At 40.2% G+C, this 24,877-nt stretch overlaps 2 protein-coding genes across 2 annotated transcripts; both read right to left on the reverse strand.

Moving 5' to 3' along the window:
* Positions 1 to 1,542: 1,542 nt before the first annotated feature.
* On the reverse strand, positions 1,543 to 24,376 carry LOC111272093 (uncharacterized; the record flags this gene model as incomplete). The annotated part of the gene is given in 25 exon segments (XM_022853305.1): positions 1,543 to 3,368; positions 3,570 to 3,719; positions 3,965 to 4,192; positions 4,457 to 4,536; positions 4,662 to 4,783; positions 5,002 to 5,130; positions 5,341 to 5,564; positions 5,972 to 6,160; positions 6,408 to 6,611; positions 7,163 to 9,493; positions 9,742 to 9,781; positions 10,001 to 10,102; positions 10,262 to 10,421; positions 10,693 to 10,861; positions 11,401 to 11,475; positions 13,128 to 13,296; positions 13,589 to 13,784; positions 20,395 to 20,653; positions 20,813 to 20,900; positions 21,124 to 21,230; positions 21,729 to 21,840; positions 22,688 to 22,956; positions 23,236 to 23,319; positions 23,676 to 23,800; positions 24,265 to 24,376. Coding segments are annotated over 25 exon segments (5,843 nt in total), but the record flags the coding sequence as incomplete, so codon positions are not given.
* LOC147751898 (mitochondrial pyruvate carrier 2-like) lies at positions 17,032 to 18,174 on the reverse strand. The gene has a single exon (XM_086973161.1). The coding sequence runs from the start codon at positions 18,024 to 18,026 to the stop codon at positions 17,649 to 17,651; it is 378 nt and encodes a 125-aa protein (XP_086829287.1). The 5' UTR covers positions 18,027 to 18,174; the 3' UTR covers positions 17,032 to 17,648.
* Positions 24,377 to 24,877: the final 501 nt, after the last annotated feature.

The following is a 24,877-nucleotide window of genomic DNA, read 5'->3' on the forward strand; positions in this document are numbered from 1 at the left end:
ACAAATACTCCAGTCACCTACACCTGTCTAGATTGTCAACGTGCCTGTTGCGCAGCAATCTGGCTGTAAATTTAAGCCAATGTTTGTCGTTCACAAGGGTGGCATTCGTGAATACGTGATGACCTGCTTCAAGTCCTGCAGCTAGTTCTAACCACTAAGTTTATTTGGAAGAATGTCGAAAAGGCAGGTTATAATTCGGAGTTAAAACACACTGTCACTACGTTACAGACGAGCTGCATATACCTTTGACTGAATTGTTCATGGCTGGCTGTATAAGAATTAAATTTTAGATATTTTTTTCAAATCGTCTCAAAAAGCAACCTAGATTTTTTGTTTTCTAGAAAAAGAATCGAAACAGTGTTGCATCGTATATTGGCATTTCCGATTAAAACAGACTTTCGATCCTCCAAACCTTGACCCGTTATTCGCGCTGTCGCTTTCAGCAAGCTCCTTTAAACAACTCCAGCTCTACTTTCAGAAAAACTTCTCGTAAAAATATCACGCAAATAACGACAAATGAAAAAAAAACCGAAAACGACAGCGTAAACCGTAACTCAAAAAGACACCTTTGAGTTGCGGGGCGGGAGAATGTCGAAGAAACCGTTGTGGGGGGCCTACAAAGGTGTGTGTCTGTGTATGGGGTTCTTTTAGAGAAGGGAATTAAAGGGAGAGAACTCTTGGGCGAAGAATCTCTGTTGGGAAGCTACTCTATTGGTGGCCACGATGGTACAGCAACGACGACGACGGCAACAATTTTTGGATGTAATGATAGAGTTTGTTGTTTGCTCAAGCAACGTGCGTCCTATTTAGTATTCGTGGTAGCTTGAATATTGCATGAGCGGTGCATTTCGTCTGGCAACCCTGGGCCTGAAGCGGAGAGGGCGGTGCAGGCGGTGGGGTTCTTAAAGGAAAGGGTCGCAGAGTATAAGCGGCAGATTGATCAACCATCGCATCAGGTGGGACGCGTTTCGGAAACGTTGTCGAATCGAAACTTGGTTTTTAGCATGTGCTCGTTGCTCATCAATAAAATAAGACAGTGGAAATAGCAGAACGACAGGTCAACATGACAAGCCGAATATTTCAGCTAGTTACGGAACTGGCTTATGGCAATTATATAAAGGGAAATAAATCATTAATATGCCGATCGTATAGCTCGTTCGTCACTGCATAGACATTTGCATTTTATTCAGGTTTTCATAACATGTTTTGATGGTTTCGCTCATATCCAATATTGAAAAGTATTGTTTGATCCCAGCGAAAAATCTGAACTAGCATCTGCAAGGTGAGTTAAAGACTGCTGGCTGCTTTTCTTGCTAGCTTTTTCTCCCTTGAGACGAATGTATTAAACTACTCTATAAATATTCCAAGCACAGAGTAAGCGGAAGCACTTCGGATATCACTTACGTTCGAGTATGCCAATACCGAGCCATTGTATGCTAACACACACTTTTTCAACGTGCGATTATTTTTGACGGTCGTGCTATCAGGTTTTCGAAGACCATCTGTGCTTCGTATCCAAAAAATATAAAAAATATATATATATATATGTTTAAGCATATTGCATATTTTATTGATTTTGCTTCGGTAGTAAAAAGGAAATGCAAGTCCCCGCCGTAATCATACCTAGCAATGTATAATACCGGTCAACCAAGTTGCTGCGGTGCGTTTCATTCCTTTATATATATATATATATATTTACCATTATTCGGCTATATCTCGCTTGAGCTCCCTGTTTACCCAAGGCGTCATTATCAAATGTACAAATGTCAGTAAACTAGTAATTATTACTACTAATTTTAAAATAAATAGTACTGTAAAACACGCATCAGCAGCGAATCGTGCCTGCCGTTTTAAATGAGAGTTTTCCTAGCTAGATGTTTATCATTTTTGACCAGATTAGAGACATGTAGATGGTAATTAACTCTTCAAGCAATGGATCAAGGGCGTTATACTAGGTTTATAAGTGTTAGTACGAGAAGTCTGATAGTCACACTTAAGGTCGCAGTGGATTAAACCCGAACCGTCCATATATGTCCTAAGCTAGGCAATACAGCATGTTCCTCTCGCTACTTCGACTGGAAGTCCATTCTTACCCCTTACCTAACCTGTGCTTCATTTTTTTTGATTTAACTACGAAAACAGGTAGTTGCTTATTCACCCTTTCCTTTTTGCCCCTACATGCTGCATGATTCTACAGTGTTATCTCACGCCTTTCGGGTCAATTTATCATGCACTAATTGGTGTTCGCGACATAACTTACGCTAATTAACATTTCATTTATAATAGCTTCAATAAATCGTTGTTTTTAGTTTCCATGTCATTTGTGTGTTTTTCGGTATTGTTTACGTGTCTGGTACATTTTTCTGTCTATGTGCATAACAATTTTCGAAATCAGCATTTTGTGTAAATAATGTATAGTATATTTCGATAATATGATCTATTATATATATGTATAGCTGCTATCGTTTCACCCGTGTATAATACAACGGGCACCCCGTCCTTTTATGACCGGACCAGTCTAGATCGTTTGTGATGTCGTATTCCAATTCAATCGGAACACAGTTCGCATCTATCTTTGTTGTTACCTAGACAATATACAGTGTTAACACAGTTTACTATTTACATGTACAATTGATCTGTTAATCTCAGAAACCAGCAACACATGCTACTGCTAATAAATATATACGATAGCAAGGTCGAATCCGGCAAACATCACACCTAGGTTACAAGAAAATAAGAACTACAAAAATATTACAAGTATTATATTATAAGTAACCTTGCAAACTTTTCCGCAACTCGTCGCCAACTTAAGACCTTAAAAATTTCGGCTCTTTTAGCCAGACCTACATAGATCATGATCGTCGTCAACATTTGTGAGCGAGTTTAGCCATCCTAGGCTCAAGAAGGATTTGTGCTATTTAGCATACCTTGGACTGAAGTTTTGTAGGCTTGTGCTGGTACACGATACTCTCGATAATTTTCCACCGACTTCCAAAATTGTTAGATTAAATATAGAAATCGGGTCGAAGCGAAACAAAGGATATTTAGTACGTTTTGTTGAAACCGTCTTGAAAAAGATGCCCCAACCTCGATCCGTTCTCTCTGCAGTTGAGAAATTCGGTTGGATTTAGAAGTTTAACGGCTATTGCAGGACCGATGACGGCTCGTCGCAAGGTCATGGATACGTGGTTCATCTGTTCCATATAATTTGATGCAGGACACACGAGGCTTCACTGGTTACGTCTCACTCTATCGACAAGTCTGGATACAATGTACACCGATTGCGGTACAGGTACAGACCTTACAATGCTCGGTTAACTCGGTAACGACTTCATTAACGCGATAGAATTTGCCGTAGATGTTGCAACCTAAACAGAAGCGGAGTTAGGCAGATTGCTGTTACGCGTGTGAAGATCGCGCGAATTCAATCAGTAAAGAAAGCTGATTTGCTGAAACCACATAGAATATCCAGGACCGTTACCTCGCTATGCTAGTCCGGTATATAATCAGTTGATCCTTAACAAATAAGATTGATAAGCGTTTTCAGTTGGTCACTTGTCATCACTAACCAGATACTTTGACGAGGTTCCAAGCACCATTTAAAGTTAGCAGAGGCTGTAATTTTTGCCCACCATCGAGGTCAATGTCACTTGGCCGTGAGATTGATGCCGTGGAGCTCGGCATCACAGTTGTAAACACATTCTCGTCACGAAGGGCAGCTGTTGCACATAGGAAACATCTTGAGATTAGATAATTGTTATATTTGGAAGAAAACTATATAATGAAGCTTAGATGTGTCATAATTACTATGCACTTTAACCTCATTTGCGTTTAGCAGACGTTTAGCTCGCATACAACTGCTCCTTTCCACTAAATCTAACAGGAACCCTTGCTGAATTAAATATTGGATGATTATTGCTAACTCTTAATCTAGGTATCGTCGATTTTGCGGAAGAAAACCAACCCGGTGTAGGTGTTCTTCGGCTTGAAGAGCTGGTTATACTATGTGACGCGTGCCTGTCCCTGTTGAAGTCTGACAGCCGGTTTGTTGACAAAGCAGAAGCTTGTGGTGGGTCTTTTTTGAAGAACGATCGAATAAACGGAATGTCTGTAATAGCTGAAAACACACCTCCCCCACTTCCCCCACTGTTGCTTGATGGAGTCGCGGCAGTAGTCGTTGTTGACACAGGACCTATGTGCACAGGACGAAAATATATACTTCCTTCTAATAATAATTGTATAATTTATCAGAAACTGATTTCCATAGGACTAATAAGGATTGAAAAAGTCTTTTATCCCCATAACTTTTCCATCATCACCAGAGAACAAACTATCTTACCACTATTGTGAAGCATGTTACTAGGCCGATGCATAACACGCAGCTAGGCACGCGATAAACGGCTATTCATTAACGCTGGGAACTAACAAAGCTAGAGAAACTGTAAAGTTAACCTACTTGATGCATGTTGAAATAATGCAAGGGTCGCTGTAGGCATTGTCGTGAATTCGCCACTTCCTGGAAGCTTATTACTGAACCTGGAATGTTATAATAAAATATGTTTCTGTAAATACAACAACAATTCTTAACAGAGCATCCAAAACACTTCGCAATAGCATTTAAGTACGACCTTGATCCGTAAGGTCAATGGTGAATGACTCACGTATTTGATGTGGCAGAAATCTCGTTTTCTAAGGACAGAGCCGTCTGCCTTGTGACACTTGACGGGCTGCTAACTTTTGGCGAAACATCCACTGACGTAGGCGACGTGATTGTACTGGCCATCTTAAAATGAAAATAAAGAATTACATTCTGTTAGTAAAAAATTTCCAGTCATTGTTATTTTTCAACGACCACAAGATGCGTCCTGCAGGACATGGCAGAAGCATGGAACATGCCTTATTTTTGGAAACTCGGTTAATGTGAAAGTTATTGAAAAAAACTTTCTTTATTTAAAGGGTTAATCTTAGATACGGTTTTTCAAGATAGTTGAGTGTAAATACCTGCTGGGGGGAGGGTGTGGAACGCGGAGGCGGGGTGTCCCGTCTAGGTCCTGGAAAGAACGGATTGTACGACGGCGACGGGAGGGGACGGGTTTTCTTCCAGTTGGATGAACCTCCACGACGAAGTCCCTAAAAACAGAGGGCGGCTGGGCTTTAGTTCCAGATCAGTCTAAATGAGAAAATACTTTGTCGAAAATAAAAATATTTTGGTAACTAAAATATCTCTAAATTGGTGCATTCGAATTCTGAGTTGCTAGTAGCTGGTTTGGCAAGTTGGCAGAATAACTTGAAAGCCAATATGTTTTTTTCAAACGTGTGTTCAAGACGAAATTACCGTACCTGTTGCGACATCGTGGAGGAAGAGCGTTCGTGGTTGCTACTGCCTTTGCTCGAACTGCTTTGGTAAGTTGAATGTTGATGAAGTAAAAGCAAGCGCTGATCTCCTTGAGGTGCCATCAAAATGTCAATGTGCGGCACGAATTTCGGGTGATTGGGCTGATGAAAGCCGTCGTCTAAGGTTGAGCCTGGCATCACTGACGGAGGAAGGGTTACCGATTCGGGTCCTATCGAATTAAAAGGAAAGTCATTGACAAAGCCAACCAAGAGATAGTATGTTTCTGAGTGGTTAGTTTTTAACCATGATGACCAAGAACACTATAATTCACACAGCTGATATCGAACTGGGGTCCTAGGGTATCTGCCGCATATACCAGTCATTAGGTAGGTATCCTTCTAATTATGTTTAGATAAATAATGTCCTTTGACAGAATTTAGACATTATGTTACAGCAAATCGTTTTGCAAGCACGAAAAAATGAGTCGCAAAATAATCGACTTCCGGAATTATATTATATCTGGTATTGTGTAATAGCATTCACTTGTATACGTGTCGATGAACGTCGGAGTATTTGGCTGCGAAATTTACGAGCAGACGATCGGCTATTGAATAATAAACAATGTACAATACTTACTGCAAGTGTAACGCGGACAGCAGGATCCCGGTAGAGGTTCGGCACGACAATCGGATCCGGGAGGAGGCGGACAGCGCCGCACTGCACAGAGTTCTTCGCCGAAGTAGCAACGACATAGTTCGCATGCGTCGGTTTTCGGAATAACTTCACCATCGGCGTATGTAACTCCGCCGATAAAACAATTCGAGCCTATGAAGGATCGAATGATACGCTTTTAAAGGCGAAAGCCGAAGTAATAGTAACAATACTGATAGCAATATGCAGACAGAAAAGCACAGAAAAATCTTCAGTCAGCAATCACATAATTTATCGTAGAGATATCGCAGACAGCTGAAAAACGTCTCCACAGAGGATTTAAAGCAAACGTTGGCTAATACGAATGAGTTGGGATACTATTACCGTCAGACCGATCAGCGACATTTTCATTTCAAAGTACCTTTTTTCAATGATGTTGTTTTTTTGTTATTCTGAGGCTGGCTGGTCGATTTCTTTTTGCCGGATGCGCTTCCAGATAGCACTAACAGAGGATTGGCAATTGGCCTAAATACGGCATCATCCGCCAAGAAAGGCACTACACGTTGTCCTCCGTTTCCGACGCTTAAAGGCCCTATTGGACTTTTGGCAATCACACCGGCGGTTACTGCCAAACAAGATTTGAGTACGAGTGAGGATTGATAAGTAAAGAACAAAGACCTTACATCGTGATATCAGTAAACTCCCTATTTAGGAAGATAGCTATTACTACCTAGAGTAATTACCGCAAACGGAAATATGCAGTTTCCGTATGGCGTACAAAAATTTAGGATCCTGTCTAAGGCGGCTGGAGGACATAAAAAATGTTAACTCTGCATAATATTCGGAATGATAATAGTAAAGTCAATATAAATAAATATCTTAGATAAAATGTTGAATGCTGCAATTTATCAGATAGGTTGGGGCACTCATTTTACCGTCTGCAGTGACAACAAGCGATAGCAAATTATCAGTAAAACTTTGCATCTGCCATGTTCCGCTAAGTCCCTCAAATATATATATATATATATATATATATATATATATATATATATATATATGTATTGTTTTTTTAATTTTCTCTTTTTTATTTATTAATTTTTCAGCTTAAATAAATGTATTATGACAATATGTAATCGCTATTATGCCGGCGATTACCATTCACTAACGCCTTCATACCGTGTTGTCTATTGAATCCAGCTGGCTTCGAAGTCACACTGCTCGCTGTTGTAGCTTCCGTCGTCTCTTTTACTGAAAGCCTTGTGCTCAAAGTAGTTTCAGTAGTGCTTGGTCCTTGAGTAACATTGCCAATAGTAACATTCGCACTCGGTGGAGTCGGGCGGTGTGACGTCGATTGAGTGTGAGTTCGCCCTCTGTTTGTAAAGTTCAACAGAGGGTCATCGATATAATATAGCTGTGGAGAACCTCCGTCATGTCGATCCTGCTTTTGTGGTTGATGATAGTGATATGACTGTTTATGGGGGAGTCGAACTTCATTGGCGTGCTGCTCAAAGTTCGGTATAGGATGTGCTGTCACCGGAATGGGTATTGGACTTGAAAACTGGTTCAACTGGGGCTCACCTATTACGGGCCGATGCGAATCGAATTCTACTGCAGATGGGGGGTGCAACGGCGGCCTTTGGTGTCGCTTCTCCAAATTAGAAGGATTCACTGTCGATGGGGATGTGGCACTGTTCGGTGTTAGCGAGGAAATTTGTGGGGAAATCTGGGTCGAACTCGTGGGTTCCCTCCGGTTACCCATTGCCAAGCCGCTCAACAGCAGAGTTGAGAATAATTTCACGCCTTCAGCGAAATCAATCCTACCGCTATTTGATGCGTGCGTCGATGATCCAATTGCACCGTTACCAAGGGAGGAAGAAGTAGCTCCTATAGCATTGTCCTTTCGCCTGTGTTTTTCGATGTGATCCTTGATTAGCTGATTAAGTTGTTGTGAGTCTATGGATTCAACCTCGTGGCCAAGGTCTCGGTAGACGATACTGGCCGTTGTCGATGTGGGCTGTCCTAATGGTTCTAAATGCTCGGCCTGACTGCTCATCTGTAAAGTTGTAATTTGAATCGGCTTTGTAGATTTAGTCATTGTCGTGCTTGCGCTTGTTGTCTTCTTAAAGTCATGTTGTAATGGGTCTTGAGTACGAAGTCTGTACTTGCTATTGATAATGTCGGAGGGAGTGCTCGTACTGGACGATGCCTCACTTTCCCTGCCCGTTGCGTACTGTATCTCGGCTTTAAGCAGATTTGAAGGTGCGGACTTAATGAAACCAGGAGTAATTGTGACATCATCACTCTGTTTTTTAGTAAGTTTCACTGTTACCTCTGACTCGGTCGGTGTCAGATGCTCTTCGTGATGCCGCCTTTGTTGCAGTGTGAAGACGTGTCCACTCGGCCTTGGCAGTTCAGTGGTTGTGCGCGTTGCTGATGGCGTAACCCATGGTGACGATGGTCCTTCGTTAAAGTCGGTATTTTCTTGGATCGCATCTAAAACTAGGGACGCATGTGGGGGCAGCTGTGTTGTCGTGATAAAACGCCGAAGCGTTAGGTCCTGATCGAATGCAGGGCCTTTGGCGGTGGTGATCCTGCTTTCCGGTGTCAGCTTTCCCGAGTTGTACGCCACAGTCATATGAGATCCGAGATCGACGGCAAATGTAGATTTTTTGCTATTTGACGTTCGTGAACGTTTCGCATCAACGTCAACTGGATACTCCGTGTATGTGGCCAGTGTGGGGAACGAGTCTTCTTTGAGATCAATGGATTCTGTCGTTATTGAGCCACCATTTATATCTGACCCTGTGATATTTTCACTACTGCCTTCCGCCGCAATTGTTGTTCCATGACGGTCACTAATCTTCAATATATCACTGCTTTTTCCGATGAAAATATTTTGCACCCTTGATAAGGCGGGACTTGACGCCTCGGAAAGATACGCGGGTACGGTATATTTCGGTACCTCAGTGGTGTACAATACTCGTTTTAGCGGTGTGGTATACTGCGACTGAGGTAGGATTTCAGTGTCGCCCGTAAGGATTGGCCTAATAGTGGGGGCTTTATCGCGATGGCCGGGAATACGATCTACCTTTTCCTCGGCAACATATATAGGCTGATGTTGATGTAAAAGTAAGTTGTCCGGGCTCTGATTATCCGCCTTCGTTCGGAAATCGATCAAGTCAAGATTGAGTACCAAATGATTGTTCTTTGTCACCTTTGCTAATGAACCCTCATTTATGCCGTGTGATGGGTTCGTACGTCGACTTTCCTTACTAATCGTTTGATGCTCCGGGGCAAACTTGATCAATGTGTTCAAACTGATCGGAGAAGCTTCGGTCGCTGTTGTTATTTGCAGAGGATCCGTCGAAGCAGCCTCGGTGCTTGTTAACGGCTCATTCGAGGACACCGCCAACTTCTCAGCGGTGAATGAATGTATCTGCTCGGCTGTATCGATGGTACGGTTTGACTCTAAAAGAACTTCGGGCGTATAGAATAAACTGAGTGTATCTGAAAACGACATTGTAGGGTTAATGTATAATCTGTTCCTGTGTGCTAGAATCCACTGTGCTAGATAGTCTCTCAAGATACGCTTATCTAATAAATATGAAAAGTAATATATATCTAAAAAAGAATAAGAACACAACCGGCATCGCCGTGATCGCCTACTGTTTAAATGATAGCCTATATCTTATTTGCTAACTAAGATAATAATCAAACCAAATAAAGTGTTTGTTCTGGACGAAGTGGCTACTGACCATTGCTTGAGGGGTCAAGGTGACTAGCATCGACGTTAACCTGTGCAAAAACAGTAATGATCGTTCCTTCAGTTGCTAATACGAGAATCATTCTAGTGAACAGAAAATTGAAGAAGGAATTTTTATGGTTCTACGTACTTACGTTTTTATAGTATACACGCGAGGAACATTCAAATTGAACACATAATTTTCCTTACTGCTTGAATTATACGGTCTTACGTTCGCGTGCTCACTCAACCGGTTGTAATAGCATTCTTACTTTGTTTGAGGCAAGTTTCCATTCGTGCAGTTCCTGGCTAGAATTAATGTTTGGCTTTTTCTCCAGTTGAACTTCAGATGGGAGCAATCGTTTGTTTTTTTCCTGGGTAGAGAATCGATGTTTTTAGCATGATTTTATTATAATTCCTTCTTGCATTCATATATAACGGGTCTATACACTTCAATCAAGTTGGTATACATATGTTGTTGTGATATCCGTGAGATCATTGATGTACGTTCGCGAATTCAAGCTCCTGCGTACCTGATCATTAGGATTTAGAGATTGGCTGCTGCCTTTAGAAGATGAAAACGTTTTTTCAGCGCGATTGTCGCTCTCCTTTACTATAGAAGAGGCTTCATTTGATAGGTCAGTAGCTTCTTGAGACCGAAATGACTCGGTTGATGAAGTCGGCGTGGCGGAACTGTTTCAGTAGAGACGTTAAACATTATTAGCTAGATATCTTGTGTCATTCGAAAGCGGCTCACAATGCTATTTATATCGCGTAAGATGCTATTCTATTGTAATGTAACAATGTAAAGGGCCGCTGTGGATTGCAATATAGGTTATTTTGTTCGAAGAACGTAAACCTCTGGGCAATTTTAGTCTGATTAACATTTGAAAACAAATTGGAATTGGATGAGAGAAGCCTACAATCGTTATTCAACATGCGAAACCATTTCATCTGTATTTACCTGAACGAGGACGTTCTTTCTTGATCCTTCGATAAGATTTCCGTAACATTCGGCAGAAATGCATCGTCTTCAAGTTTACGAAACAAGTGTGTTTCTTTGAACGAACCGGGCCTGGGGTCCGGTATGATCTTCAATTGCTCTGTTTCGTTTTGTGTGTTACGGATTGTGTCTGTTCAAGCAAAGTATAAAACAGTATTCAGTGTTTACTACTGAATTATTGGGCTTTTCGGATAAACCTTTTCATTACATTAATTAAGATCAACGGTACCGGGATACGATTTGCTGGCTCAAGGGCATAAATGTAGTATTTCGATTCAATCCAAATCGAAAATTGCTAGCTTAATTACCGCAAATGTACTCAATAGGACAGCAGTGTCCAGGAGGGGTGACGCCTACACATTCAGGAGCTGCAAGAGGACACTCAACAGGCGAACAAACAAGACCCTCCGGCGAACAGATGCAAGTACGACATGGCTCTTTAGTAGATAAAACAGTACCGATCGCAGATACACGACCGTTTTGAAGACACCCTTAAATATTAAATGTACGGTATTGATTTACGTTAGATTACCTAACAATGAACATGCATTATGTGGGCACACTGTCTAGATCTGTATTTTATAAAGACTACACCTCTACTGATAACGACGTTCTTACATAATCTGAACGCGTTCCAGCAGAAACACTGTGTAGGTGTACTCGTCTCACCTGCGATAGGAACGGGCACCTGTTGAGCGCCGATAATCGGGGCTGTTGTCGTAGCTGAACCTTCAGTTAAAATAGCTGAAAAATCAATAAAAGAATGCTTGTAAAACGATGCTTGATAATAGTTGCAGTTAGTCTAGTAACACTGTGAACTGCCCCATTTTTGTTATCCGAACACCGATGTTAGGTGCCAAATAAAGTCATGTATTAATAACGTTGGCCACCTATCTTGACGAGCAAAATCATGCTTACACAAGGATACTACTCGAGACTGTATATTCATTCGACTGCTAGATCGGTTGAATAAATGTATTCATAACAATGGTTCTTGTTCACCTCCGTCAGACCCTTCGACAGCCGACGCATTCCGCTTTCCGCTGCAATTGTACGCTGCTGGACAACAATCGTTTGGATGAGCGTAACGTGGGGTGCAGCCTGGAACTCGAAGGGCACAGCGTGGCCTTACACAGCGCCTCCGGCCCCGCAAGCAATAGCAGAAAGAACATCCTTGAAAGATGATATTCGAAGTTAAGTTGGCGTCACCGTTCGCAGTACGGCGAGGTGGTAGCATGGCCGAACCTTCCATGAACCAGGCACCGTCCGAATGGCACGCTGTTGAAGTGCAATGAATGACCAAGATGGTCGGGGAACACGGAACATCAGGCGCCGGCGGAGGTGGTGCAGATGGATTGAGCAGCAATCAGATAGGCACAAGCGAATAACGCATGCAGCAAAAGACGCAATTTAAACAAATGCATGAATTAAAATTTTCATAGATGAAACTTTGCAAGATGGCCATACCACATATGGTGCTCGTGGCTCGAAGAAGACAGACGTATAAGAAAAAGATTGGGATCAAAATATGTCGGGAGTGTAACATTCGGATTCGATGTTCCTTGTACATAGCATACGAGGATGAGAATATAACACTTTTGTTTCCATTTCTACTGCTCTGTCAAAATGTCAATAAGTCCAGCTGGGAATTCGCAAGCAATACCGGCACTAACTTTTGTGCTTCAGGCAAAATAAGCAAACCTTCATGTTCTTTGCATTGTGCTTATTATTAATACATGCAGGGTGAAGGCCTTTATGCAGCGCCGTATCTTATATACTGATTGGTTCGATGTTCATAAGGAGACTGATTCAATGGATCCTCATTTTTTTTAATGCAACAAAGGCAGACCTATGCAATAGCGATACATGCAATTAAGGCCAAAGCAAAAGCTATGAGCAATATAGATTCGCATCCAGTGGGATCGTGCGAGTTCAATTCATTTAGTCGACCGACGTTCGGCGTAAACCCCAAATGCTTCAAGGCTTTCGATGGCCATTATTCGCACCACGTGTCATAGATGAGCTCCGAGATAACTTATTGATAACTTTTCCTTGATTTCCTATCACTATTTGTTCCGATAATTTATAGTTTTCAAAGCTTTTTATCTCTAAACAAGGTTCAGGAAAGGGTAAGAACGGCAGCAAAAGTAGCGCACTGTAACAATTTCAATGGCTGACTTTTTATAAGTTTAGGTTTTTTTACAATTAAAAAAATCTATGGTAACATGGTGGTGTAATATGGTGGACCGAAACCACTTTCTACGGATAAAGTGTTAATAAAAATCATACACTCGAACTTGTTTCGAAAGACCAGACCGGCAGACTTTGACTGCAGCTAAAGTAGGCCTTGTGAGCACATTTAATTAAATGTCACGGAACTCGTTATGATGACGCACCTCCAGGAATCGACCTATTTTGAAGGGCTGCTTCAACGTCGGAAATAGATGTGAGCTCAAGAGATGATGTAACGACCAAAGGACTATCGTCGCGAGGCGCGACAGCCGATGCCACGGACCATTGAGAGGTACCGTTTTGATCGGTGTCTTGTGCCCAGTCCGATGCCATCTGAAACGTTATATAACTTGATTATCTTAATAATAAGGTTGGTTAGAATTTCGTGTAGTTGCATAATATTTGCCAACGTTTCGTGGCATTTTGTGTGGAGTAATTCTTAAGCTCAATCAATTCAATGATTATAACTATGAAAGTGTTGTGCTTAGTTACAGTAATCCTCTCATTATAACCCAACAAGTCGTGTAATATATGTAACAACGAAAGTTGGTAGAGCAATAGAGCTAGCTATGAGCAAACCAGCTTCTGTAAATCGTCTTATATAACGGTACATAAAGATACGCACCACTGTTACTAGGTGCTCATCAATGAGGGTATCGAAATCACGGGGTGTCGTTGTGTCGTCCGAAGCAGTTCTTAGAAGCGATTGTGAACTATCTCCTGTATTAGACGTATCCGAAGTTGAAGTTTCCTCACTGCTTCCGGCTACATGTGAAGTTGTTGGCAATTTATCCTGGCTTTCTTGTTTGTTGTCATTTTCACTAATCAAGGTGAACGAGGTAAGCAAAACACTTGTGATTTCAATGACTATTCACTTTATTTTATAATAGAACAATCCTTACATATATATATATATATATATATATATATAAACAGCCAGCTATTCTACATCGAAGTATAAATGATGAGTACATAACCTTACGTAGTCCATTCAATGAGAATATAAGTAAAACTATTGGCAGTCTTTAGCTGCAATGAATCGGTGACTGAATTTGGTGACGATAAAAATTACTTTGGGATCTGGTTCGGCACGAGTAGTAGGTTGGATTATTTGTAACTTGTCATTGGTCTTGGTTCATTTTTTTGATTTAGAAAATAAAGTAACAAAGGAGCACAATGATTAAATAAACCAAAAGCTAACTGTCAAAATCATTCAATTTTGCTGAAGTGAAATAGATTCCTTAAGCACTGCCGCGTTGTGAACCGGAAATTTCGTATAATATTTGGCATTTTCAGGCAGGCGAGAGGACCCAGTATGATGACACAAATTACCAGTTTCATTTGCTAGCACGGGCCTTACTGGGGTGGGTTCATTTGTCAAGTTCCCTTCAAAACGGTTCCCGAAGTGTAAATGATATCTAATATTTATACCTGGTTAGCACCATTTTGCGACTTTCTCATTTACGGCTTCGTTGAATCTTTTACATCGAACAAACGGTACCACCTAATCGTTCTTTTTTATTATTTATTACTGTAATTGTGCAAGACACAGCGTTAACTGTTGCTTTCATATTTTCGTTATAACATGTATGTGAGGTATGGCTCTATTAGCGTAGGCGTAGAAACCGATGTGTATATTTTTTTTAATCAATCTAGATATTATTCGTAGGCTTGAATATTATTTTATATGATCTAATTATTTCATTAAATGTGTGATTTATTTACATATTTATCGTAAAAATTAGCAAAAAAATACTTAGTTATTGTAGTAAAGAACGTTTACTTCTTTTAGGAACCACCGTAGCACGTTGCGCCATCAGCGTTTTAACTTGAAAGATAAATTTTATTATTTTTCATGTTTATTTTAATTTACAATTGAGTAAATACTATTTAAATGTTTCTTTATCATATTAAGATTTGAGCATTGTAAATTCTGTTATTTGACATTCCTTCTTTTCTGTATGTATATAGTTATAGGGACACCATAATTCACAGTATTTCTAGGTACAGTTCTTATTTAGTTCGTGGTAATTGTCGATTGTATGGTGTAGATAATAAAAGCTATGGGCTGTGTATCTATAATAGTTACGACACTTTTAGATATATTCATTAGTGACTACTTACCGCTTTCATATACTTGACGTTAACCTTAACAAATGTTCACAAGCTGTTAATATCTCGATGCATGGGGTAATGCGTGCTTTCTGCGAATGGACTAGCTAGTTCCTTGTTGACCGGCTAATACCTACAGTATTTTTCGGAAAGCCGTTCGATTCTTTCGATGGATCAAAAATTTAATTTTTGTCGGTACAGCTGGATACAACACGTTACCGTTGGTGCTATCTTCACCTGAACAAAATACGATGCCATTTTCGACAAGAACCGTTTTTGACTTTCTTTTCGAAACGCCAGAGGTAAAAAATTCGTGAGCTGTGGTTTTCCATGCGTGCTTCGAACGATTTCACGCTTGACATCAATGTGACTCCCAAATAGATGAGTCTGACAAAATGTGGTCATTTAAAGAGAAAGCATCCGACCTTTTTCACCGTAAATCACACCGTTAATTTCACCCTTTCTGTACTCCGTGTGTTCAGTATTTCAATACATCGTTCAATATTTGTGACGTAAAAGGCCAAATTCGATTAGCGCTTATTGCAGGTAAAGTCGGTTGCTAATATACAGCGTAAAATCATCCACGTACATAATGATCTTAATTTACTAATAATTGTTGTTAATTCCTGTGGGAAATTGGCGACCAGTGACGCGGCTAACAATGAGCCAAAATTGTATAAACTGAACAAAATCGCTCGTTTGGATAAAAGCTCGGTTTCTGGTGACTCTGTCAATATGATCGTATTGGATTGCAGTACCATATTAAAGGATTATTAGGATCTTTATCGGTACTTCAAAAAATATCAAATTTTGGAGTGCCTAAGTTCACGAGGCAGAACCAAATGCAACGTGCAAAACTATGAATAGACTATACGTAAATTACCCTTTCCCTATGTTCTCTCAACATTATCGAAAAATGTGAAGCACAGGGATAAGGTAAACCGCTTCATTCGTCCGACGGTTTTTTTTTCGACATGTTTGTTATAGAACTAGAGTTTGCTAAAACTCTATTTACACGGCAATGATGTATGCCCGTTACCCTTCAATCATAATGTGGTTACCTCACGCACCTTGCCAATACGTGAGCGACCCCATAACATATGCACACCGACTTATGCTGCCAACAGCATAGAAGCTTAATATGATAGAAGCGCTCGATTCCAGGCTTCGATGAAGACAATCGTATATATTCTTTCGAAAGCAAACACCCATAGGACTTCAACAGTTCCTTTGCATGATTTTTTGTACATCTTCCCGGTGGTGAGTAGGAGACTGTCTACATGCTGTAGAACGCTTAGCCCGTCATTAACGCTAAATTGCTCGTAATGTGAATGTATCGATTCGTACCGTCTATCCCTTGTGTATATCGCTGACTATATATGAGTAGTTTTGAAAGCACGGCGGCAGGAAAACACGTACAGGAAGATGAAACACATTGATGCAGCAGTAATATGGCTATGCGACGCCAGCGACAGTTGACATAATAGTTGAAAAAGCGTCTTCTCTTTAGCTAATTGTAAGCTCTTATCTTTTGTTTATGATACGTCGCATCATTCATTTTCAAAAATCTCAATCTTTTTCAAGTCCTACGATCGTATATATGTAGAACACTTCATAGGACTAAGATTTTTTTAAAAATGTCCCGTGCATTTAAAAAAAGCGGGGTTTTGTATTAACTATCCTGCTATTTAGCTATTCAAATTGTACAGATAATGTTTCTCGGTTTGCGTTATTACGATCGATGAAATGAAAGCAAGCCTGAGCATATACCTGGTATTTCCTACAAAATTTTCCTCGCATCTAACAGTTGGTGATGCAGCTTGAACAAGTATTTAAATATAACGAAATAACTTGCTTTTAACAGATATCCTCATTGCTTTCGGATTCAACTTAGTTAAGAACTAACTTTTGCATGCACAATAGCCGCGATTAAACACTACAGTATAGAAATAGGCCTTTTTTCATTCACTAAACGGCAGATTTTATTTATTTTTCTAGTATCGGTAACATATACAATAACCAAAAAGCAGCAGTTAAGCAATACAAAGTTGTTTACGTGTCCACAGAACATGTTTTCGGTCCTCCGCTTGAACATACTCCTGTGAGGCACGACGATAGGAAACTTTATGGGTATGATACATCGTTCGGCAATTTGTTTTATACGTTGTGATCTATTGTGCCATTGAAAGAAATCTGAGTTGATATTACAAAGTATATCGTGTTTTAAACGTTGAAGAATTTAAAACGTTACCTTATTATTAATTGATTCGGAAATATATTTCGCCACTATGTCGTAACCTTCAATCTGTCTTATCATCTGACAGGTCAAATTGTTTTTGTGAAACGCCTACGTCCGCGGACATAGCAGTCTCTACGCTCTTTAGAATCTTACGTGTCCTTACATGACACTTTGTCACTCGTCATTTATTCAACAGCGCCAGCGACGCTCTCGTAGAAGTTTTCCTTTTCCGGGAAGGAGCGAATACATCCAACACTTCGCTCTTGGAACTAGTTGGAGTTGAATGTTTCGTTGCCATAGAAAATTTCTTTACTATATCATGCCGTAGTATTATTCAGACGTTTTTTTGTTCGAGACCTGGCAGCTCCTTTCGCTTCTGACGGTAGTTCATGATTCTAAAAAGCTGATAAAGGCCAGTAGCAGCGACAAAGAGGTTGACTGAGAAAAGCGAATAGTTCTTCGGCTTAATCACCAATGAGTATCTGCTCCAGATAAGGCCCGTGGCAGCAAGAGCGGTGCTTTGTGTAGCTGATAACTTTTCAGCAGGCCGTTTTAGGTCGCCTAGACCGGCAATCACTAAACACCATTTGAATAGTGGTGCCCAGAAAAACACTGTCTTTGGGCCTGCAGGATGCTCCCAGAGTGGCCGGAATTTGGCAGGCACATACGGGTCAACTCGTCCTACCAACGCGCGATATGCAGCACTTGCCATAACGTAGCGTTATGCTACGGCAACCCTAGTTATATACCAGACAAGGCCGCTACGCAATTGCGGCTGCAGGTGGTGATATAACGGGTAACCTTATTCATACGACTGGCTGGAAAGTCATCCGCACCGAGCGAGGGGTTCGCAATCATAATAATAACAACAACGACGACAGTGGCGGAGAAGGCTAGGAGTATTCAAATTAACTGTTGGCGCCAAGCGGAACAACATCGTAGATTCGATGTAGACTGCCGTGTATCAGTCGTCTAAACATACCCTAATGGCTAGTTATAAATATATTGTGCATAAAATTTCATTGAAAATCCATCCGTTTTTCTTGCCAAGAGCTTAATAAAATTGATCTTGGGTGGGGAAGGGTCATAAAAGAGAGGGTTGAATATGATAAAGGGTAATATCGAAGCACTCCTTTCAGAATTGTCATGCGTGCGAGAAATTATCACAAATTTCTTTATTTGCAAATAATGAAAAGTTGGATTTTGATAGGTGTGAAAGCCGCTTTAAACGAACGTTAGATTAAGAAGAAAAGGCTTTTAGGTACAGGTCTCATTCACGTTTATGATGATTTCGCAAGTAGCAGGCAAAGATCATTGTTCTCCTTTGCCGCGCGCAAACTTTATCTAATAAGCAGGACACAAATGTTTCATTGTTTGTTCATTGTCCTAATGGCTAGCCATAAATATATGGAATTCGATGGATTTTGAAGACCCTCTTATTTTTTCTATCACAAACTTCGTAAGGTTAATTCAGTCACGAGAACATTTTTTTTACCCTGAACTTTTTTTGCTATGAACATTGCAAGCAAAATGCAACGTATCAGGTGCGATACTAATGTTTGCTTGCCAGGTAGTAAATCGTAGGTGAATCTAATCCTAGTAACATAATAATAAGCCGGTTTTTCTGGGCCAATCATCTGGGCCACTATGGGAAAAATCTACAGGGGTCCTGAAAATATTGGACGGGTTCGCCGTCCTTGGCGATAACACACTGTTTATTGTTAAAGCAATCAACTGGGAATTTTAAAAGCACAGAAGCCAGTTTGACTCGCAGAATGACGTATCATAAGGTTTTTCAATATCTTTGTATGTTCTGTCAGTGGTAATTTGTTTGTCAGCTGAGAGCTGGGAACATATGGTAGCGTAGATTCGAGACACATTTTATTCAGAACCAGCTGTCTAAATAATGGTTAACGAGTGAAATACTGGACGTAAAGCTCGAAAAATTTACTTTTCGTTTATCATGCTCGTAGAGCTGGAAAGGAGGGCGCTCTTTATGCAACGCGCTCACAACAACGCATCTGGACCTTCAGTTTTACCACACTTTTCGCAAGTCCAAAATTTATACTCGTAACTTGCATTTTTAAGCATTTTACAAAGTAACAAACGAAACTATATGCGTGACGTATAGTTTGACGTTTAGCGACTAAGATATTCTCTCCACAGGGTAGATCTTTCTGCCTAAGAAAAATTTGCCAATAAGATGTGACAACCGGGAAACCTAACGGAACGTGTCTACAAGAGGTTGTCTACGGTAGCGACGTAGACAGAAAAATTCTACCTTAAAGCGGAAATTTAGCTTCCTAGGGAAATTATCTTTGTCTTGTTAGAATAGCTGGTACCCGCGTGTGCACATTGACCAAGCGGGTTGAGGAACACTATACGGCGGCCCCGCAACAGTGTAAGACCATGCCTAACATCAGCAATTTTAGATTCGGAAGAAATAGACTTCTTGTGTCGGTAGTTCAGTTGATTAGCCGTTTTTAGGGCTCCGGCGTGAAGTACAGTTGGAAATAAGAACAGATTTAAAGTTCCTGGGAATTGCTTACGTTTAAAACCTGCAGGATCTTCATGATGAGTACGTTCTATGTGTAGCTAGTACCATCCAAACTATGTGACAATAAGCAATGCCCAAAGTCGCATACGGTGCTCCTAATACTGGTGATGGTTCTTCAGCTATTAACGCTGTGTGCTTTCAATTAAACCAACTGTACAAGAAGAAACCTTGAGAGCTCTGGTTGCAGAATAGAAGGCCGTACCTTCAGAGATTTCGGACGCTACTCTAAGAACCCTAAACATTTGGAAGTGAATTTAACGGCCGGGAAGCGAATTTGATTAACTTCATAATACTGTCGCTTATCGGACATGGTAATCTTCAAAGTTACCTCTTAGAAATTGACGAGATCTTATCGAGCGTATGGGGACACTGTGATTGGAGCCTCGAAGACAGTATTATTGTTATTATTATTATTATCGAGTTAAAGTACCTGGACAGTTTGAGTGTGTAAGATTAGCTGGCCGGTATTTAACGTTACTTGCTAAGATCAAGATGTGCTGAATAAAAGTACACGACAACGTACCTGGAGATTGTTGTATTCATTCCAGTGGAAGCTGGTTCTTGTGCGTCATAGAAGAGTTGAATTGTCGCGGGTAGTGACACCGACGACTTTTGCGGGGTAGCCGTGAATGGCGTTTGTTCGCCACTATGACCAATGGCATTGCGTGACTCATCAATATCCTCCGATGAAGAATTATTAGTAGTGCCTTCATCATCACCATAATCGTCGTCCTTGCTCCTATTTGTCGATTGGTCATCGTCTGAGGCAGTATTTTCATTATCTGTGAAAATGTATAAAGAAGAAATGTTTATATCTAGACAAAAGAAGTTTTTCCTTCCCTTTTTTTTCTTTTTTTTTTTTTTTTTCTATGACAACGTTTTTAAAAACCTAGGAAAATATCTGCTAGTGAAGGATCGCTATTATCTCGCGAAGAATTTACCTTTGTTACAGAGAACTGTAGGACAACATTGATGGGCCTCACGAGCCGAGAAGCATCCTTCAGGAACCATCGTTACTGCAGGACACACCTGTTGAAATTTTTAGAAATTGATATCTCATTATGTCTGCTGTAAGCTATTAGAGTGCTGTTCAAACTTGCTTTAGCTCTGGAGGCAGAAAATAAAACTTGGGTTAACTTAGTGTTGCTTTGATTATTTTCATATTTCTTGACTTCCACGGAGCGTGTTAGTTTATTGAACTTATTCCTCTATGCTACTACATCGCTTAGAGATTTGCGAGGCTCTGCCTTACCCGAAGGAAGCAAACCAGAACTCCAGCTCTGCAGGTACAGTTTAAACAAGGTTCGGGTGTAGTCACAAATGATCCGTGATCAAACTTCTGACCAGCGTATAAACAATCTGAAATTGTATATTTTTGGTAATCATAGTATTCAAGAATAATTCAAACAAATATGTTAGGATTGTCATTATGATTATGATTCTGTCACCTTTTAAATGGATATGGAGGACGTAAACAATAATTGTATAAAGAACCTCATTTCCTTAAAAAAAATTTCAATTTCTACCACATTTATTTACTATCAGCGTAACAATATTTATAAAAAGCGTACGTTAGTGAGAGAAAACACTAATCTCTGGGCGGTAACAATCCCGAAACATACGTAGTGTAAGAGCTAGCGTGAACTTGAATTAAATCTTGTTGTAAATTGTTCCAGAGAAACGTGGACTTCTTGGTTTTTCAGTCACCTCTATGAGCTAACGGTGTGTTACGCTTGTATTATGGCCGATAAAAAAAAAAACTATCAGCATACGCGGGCCAGCAAAAATCAGAATTATTGTTCATTTAACGTCTGTCGTGCTGGAACGTCATATAACTTATAATAACAGTTTACTTACTTGGTGGGACGACAAAAGGGACCTGAAGGGTTTGGGATTTCGGTGGAACATTTGCAGATGTTACGTTTCTTGTTCCAGATGGATTCCTCCTTTTCCACGGTGGAATTGGCAACTGCATCAGAAGCAATTATCATTAACTGATCATTATAGTCTTACCTGTCTAAGAGTGCCAGTCTGATGTCCATATAAATATTGACTTTTCTCAATGTGACTTCGAGAGCACGGATTATGGCTTTACAAGTAGATCACAATGTCAGGGCTCTGATGTGCTGCGTCTATCGTCGTCGAAATAATTTTTCTTTGGCTTAAGAACGACGAATCGTGTTTACGTTATACACAGTATAAACATTGTTAGCATTGCTATCATACGTCTAACGAGCATGATGAATTGGGTTTCATAACCATGTATTAAATTACAATAACAAGGCCAAATTATAATATAATAAAACATAGTCCTGAAAACATTTTACGAGGATATATCTTTAAATCTACAAGGGTCTCATGTGAAATAAGAACTGTTGGTGACACGTTCAATTAATGATTAGGAGAACGGCTGAACGCTTGAAATTTGGGGTGTAGAAGTTAAACTTATCTTGTCGAGTTCCCTGCGTTAGATAGAAAGCTCTATTTCGAACAAAAATAGTTTTCAGTTTTTTTTTTTAGGTGGCACCTGTGTGGTGCTTTTCCATAATTGTAAGTAGTCCGACGTTCCAAGGCGAGACTTTGAATGTTGCAAAAATAACGGAATCATATTCCGGTTTGAAAGTCTGATTCAGGCAAGAAGATCGGAATTGACTCTAGATTAAATTGCAAAGGGCATCTTATCTTATTAATTAAATTACCCTATCCAATTAATATTTTTCGGTAACAGCAGGTAAATGCTGCACATGTGCACTGGTGTTTGGTACCACGGAGCGCTCTAGCGGTGGCAGCCACCTCACTTCGATACTGTAACTGACCTTTGCTGAGGTGGTTCCAGGATCAGGTTTAGGGATTATAGTCTGTTGCGATGACGACTTCGGTGCAGGAGTACCCCCAGTTACATGATGCTGAAAATTAGCTGAGGATGGCTTCCGCCGACGCAGGCTTGAAATTATGCTCAGGTCGTCGTTTACAGATTTAGGCGGTTCATTGGAACCATCTAATTCTCGCTGACCGTTAAGCCCACTACCTTTTTCATACTCCTGAGAGATCTGAGGACGTTCATTCCACCACTGGCCTTGTCGGACTGTAAATCGGATTTGGTAAATTACAACGAAGCATTGGCAAAAATGTACGCCGTTGAAAGATACCATATTGTACATATATACACATAAAGTTGCACAGCCATGTTCGTTGAACATTTCCTTGTGTTTGTGGATGATCAGAAGAAAAGAGGCTTAAAAAAGAAGCGCATAGATAAAGGGTTGAGCTGTAGTATTTTGTTTCATATTTTGACATAGATATCAATTTAAAGCTATAAGGTATCGTTGCATAATAGCTTTCTTTTATCGATTCTACTACGCACAATCAGGAATGTCTTCAAAACGGTATCTTCTTCGAACGGCGTCGACGTGCGGGAGCTGAGGTCGTCCATTGGGCTCCTTCGGATCTAGAAGATCATGATAAGATTTGTACCAAGGTTTAGCAGGAAACTTGTGTAAAGCCTATTGAAAGACCTGACACTAAGGTTTGCTTCTAGCAACCGTTTCTGTTCTTTGTATGTAGAAAGACTCTGTCCTGTATTTGTCATGGTCTCAAATCTGATCGCTTTTCCGGAGGGAGTACTGCGATATTACGACAGTGTGGCACTCCCTCTGAAGACGACAACATATCAACGACGGCTCCGAGCCCATAGCTGACATACGTGAGATGTGAAAAGTATAATTTCCGAGAAGAGTCAGTGTGAATTTCTTTTTTTAATTCAATTATATTTAGTTATATTGTGTTTATTTGTATATATTGTACCTGAGTTCTTAATATAAATGATTTGGGGTTTCTCCATTTTGTGTTGGTCGCGATCCTTAGTATTGTCGTATTCCGGCTGGAATCGATTCTTTGAAGAAGATTCCTGCAGTGCGTCCGGCTGTGGTCTGAAGCAAGAAAAGTTAATCAAGCAGAAATGCTTGAATGAATGCAAAATACGCAGAATGTAGAGTAAATGAGGAACTGCTACCTAAAATCGCGAATCTTCATCGGGAGATAGCTGATAACAAACCAGAGGCCAGTAACGTCTAACCGGAATTCGTCTTTTAGCGTTACTTGTACATAATAGCTTAATCTCGACCTTTTTAATTGAAATTTAGCAATTATTTTCTTTTTCTTTCAACAATTTACAAAATTACAATGAATCTCACAATTTAGCGACAACAACGAGAGCGCAAAAGAACAGAAGTTGTTTTAAGTATAGGCATAACCTATGTGTTAACCACGATCCAAGCAACCACGGTATGTATTTAAATATTTATTTCTACATTTTGCTATTTATTTCAACATAGATATATTAACACATAAATTAAATCGAATATTTGACCAGAACTATGAATTTTTAAATTACCCGCTGATCACTTGAGGCCCCTCAAGCTGTTCGTTCATATTTGGTGTCTGTTCCGTAAACGGCGTCTTGGCAGAGGTGTTCGTCTGATCGCTGAAAGCGACCGCAGCGGTTTCTAAAAATGAGCAGACAATAGCGATAAATGATAGCGTGTAGCTAGCTATACAGCGGCCTGCTAAACAGGCCTAGTGCTCCAGAAATCAAAATTCCAACGTCCAGTATCGGAATTTAGTGTTTAATGGGCAGAATTCTACCTTTGATGAGTAGAATTGGCGTTGGCAATTCTACGTTGGAGCGTAGTCATTCTAGAACCCCCGGCTAACTAGAGTAAAACGCAAAGTAAAAAAGGAAACAGAAAAATTACTTTTTTGTTAAAAAAAAAAATGCACTAAAACGAGGTATTCTTCTAGGGCAAGTACTACACGTGTAGTTGTCGCAATAACTTATACTAATAAAATCGAGACCGAGGGGTTGCGTGGTAACGAACTGATATAACCGAGATGTTTAACTTATCTATCCTGAAGCCGCGAAATTGGACGAGGGGCTAAAACATTCATATAGAACATTTCTTATACTAGTTTTGCAAAGATTCTATCATTAGAATTTTGAAAAAATC

Source organism: Varroa jacobsoni, unplaced genomic scaffold (genome assembly GCF_002532875.2).
Source record: "Varroa jacobsoni isolate VJ856 unplaced genomic scaffold, vjacob_1.0 contig01607, whole genome shotgun sequence".
NCBI lineage: Eukaryota > Metazoa > Arthropoda > Arachnida > Mesostigmata > Varroidae > Varroa > Varroa jacobsoni.

Bases quoted from the DNA above. Each gene is read 5' to 3' on its own strand.
- LOC147751898 (XM_086973161.1), bottom strand. From the start codon at position 18,026: ATGGCAAGTGCTGCATATCGCGCGTTGGTAGGACGAGTTGACCCGTAT.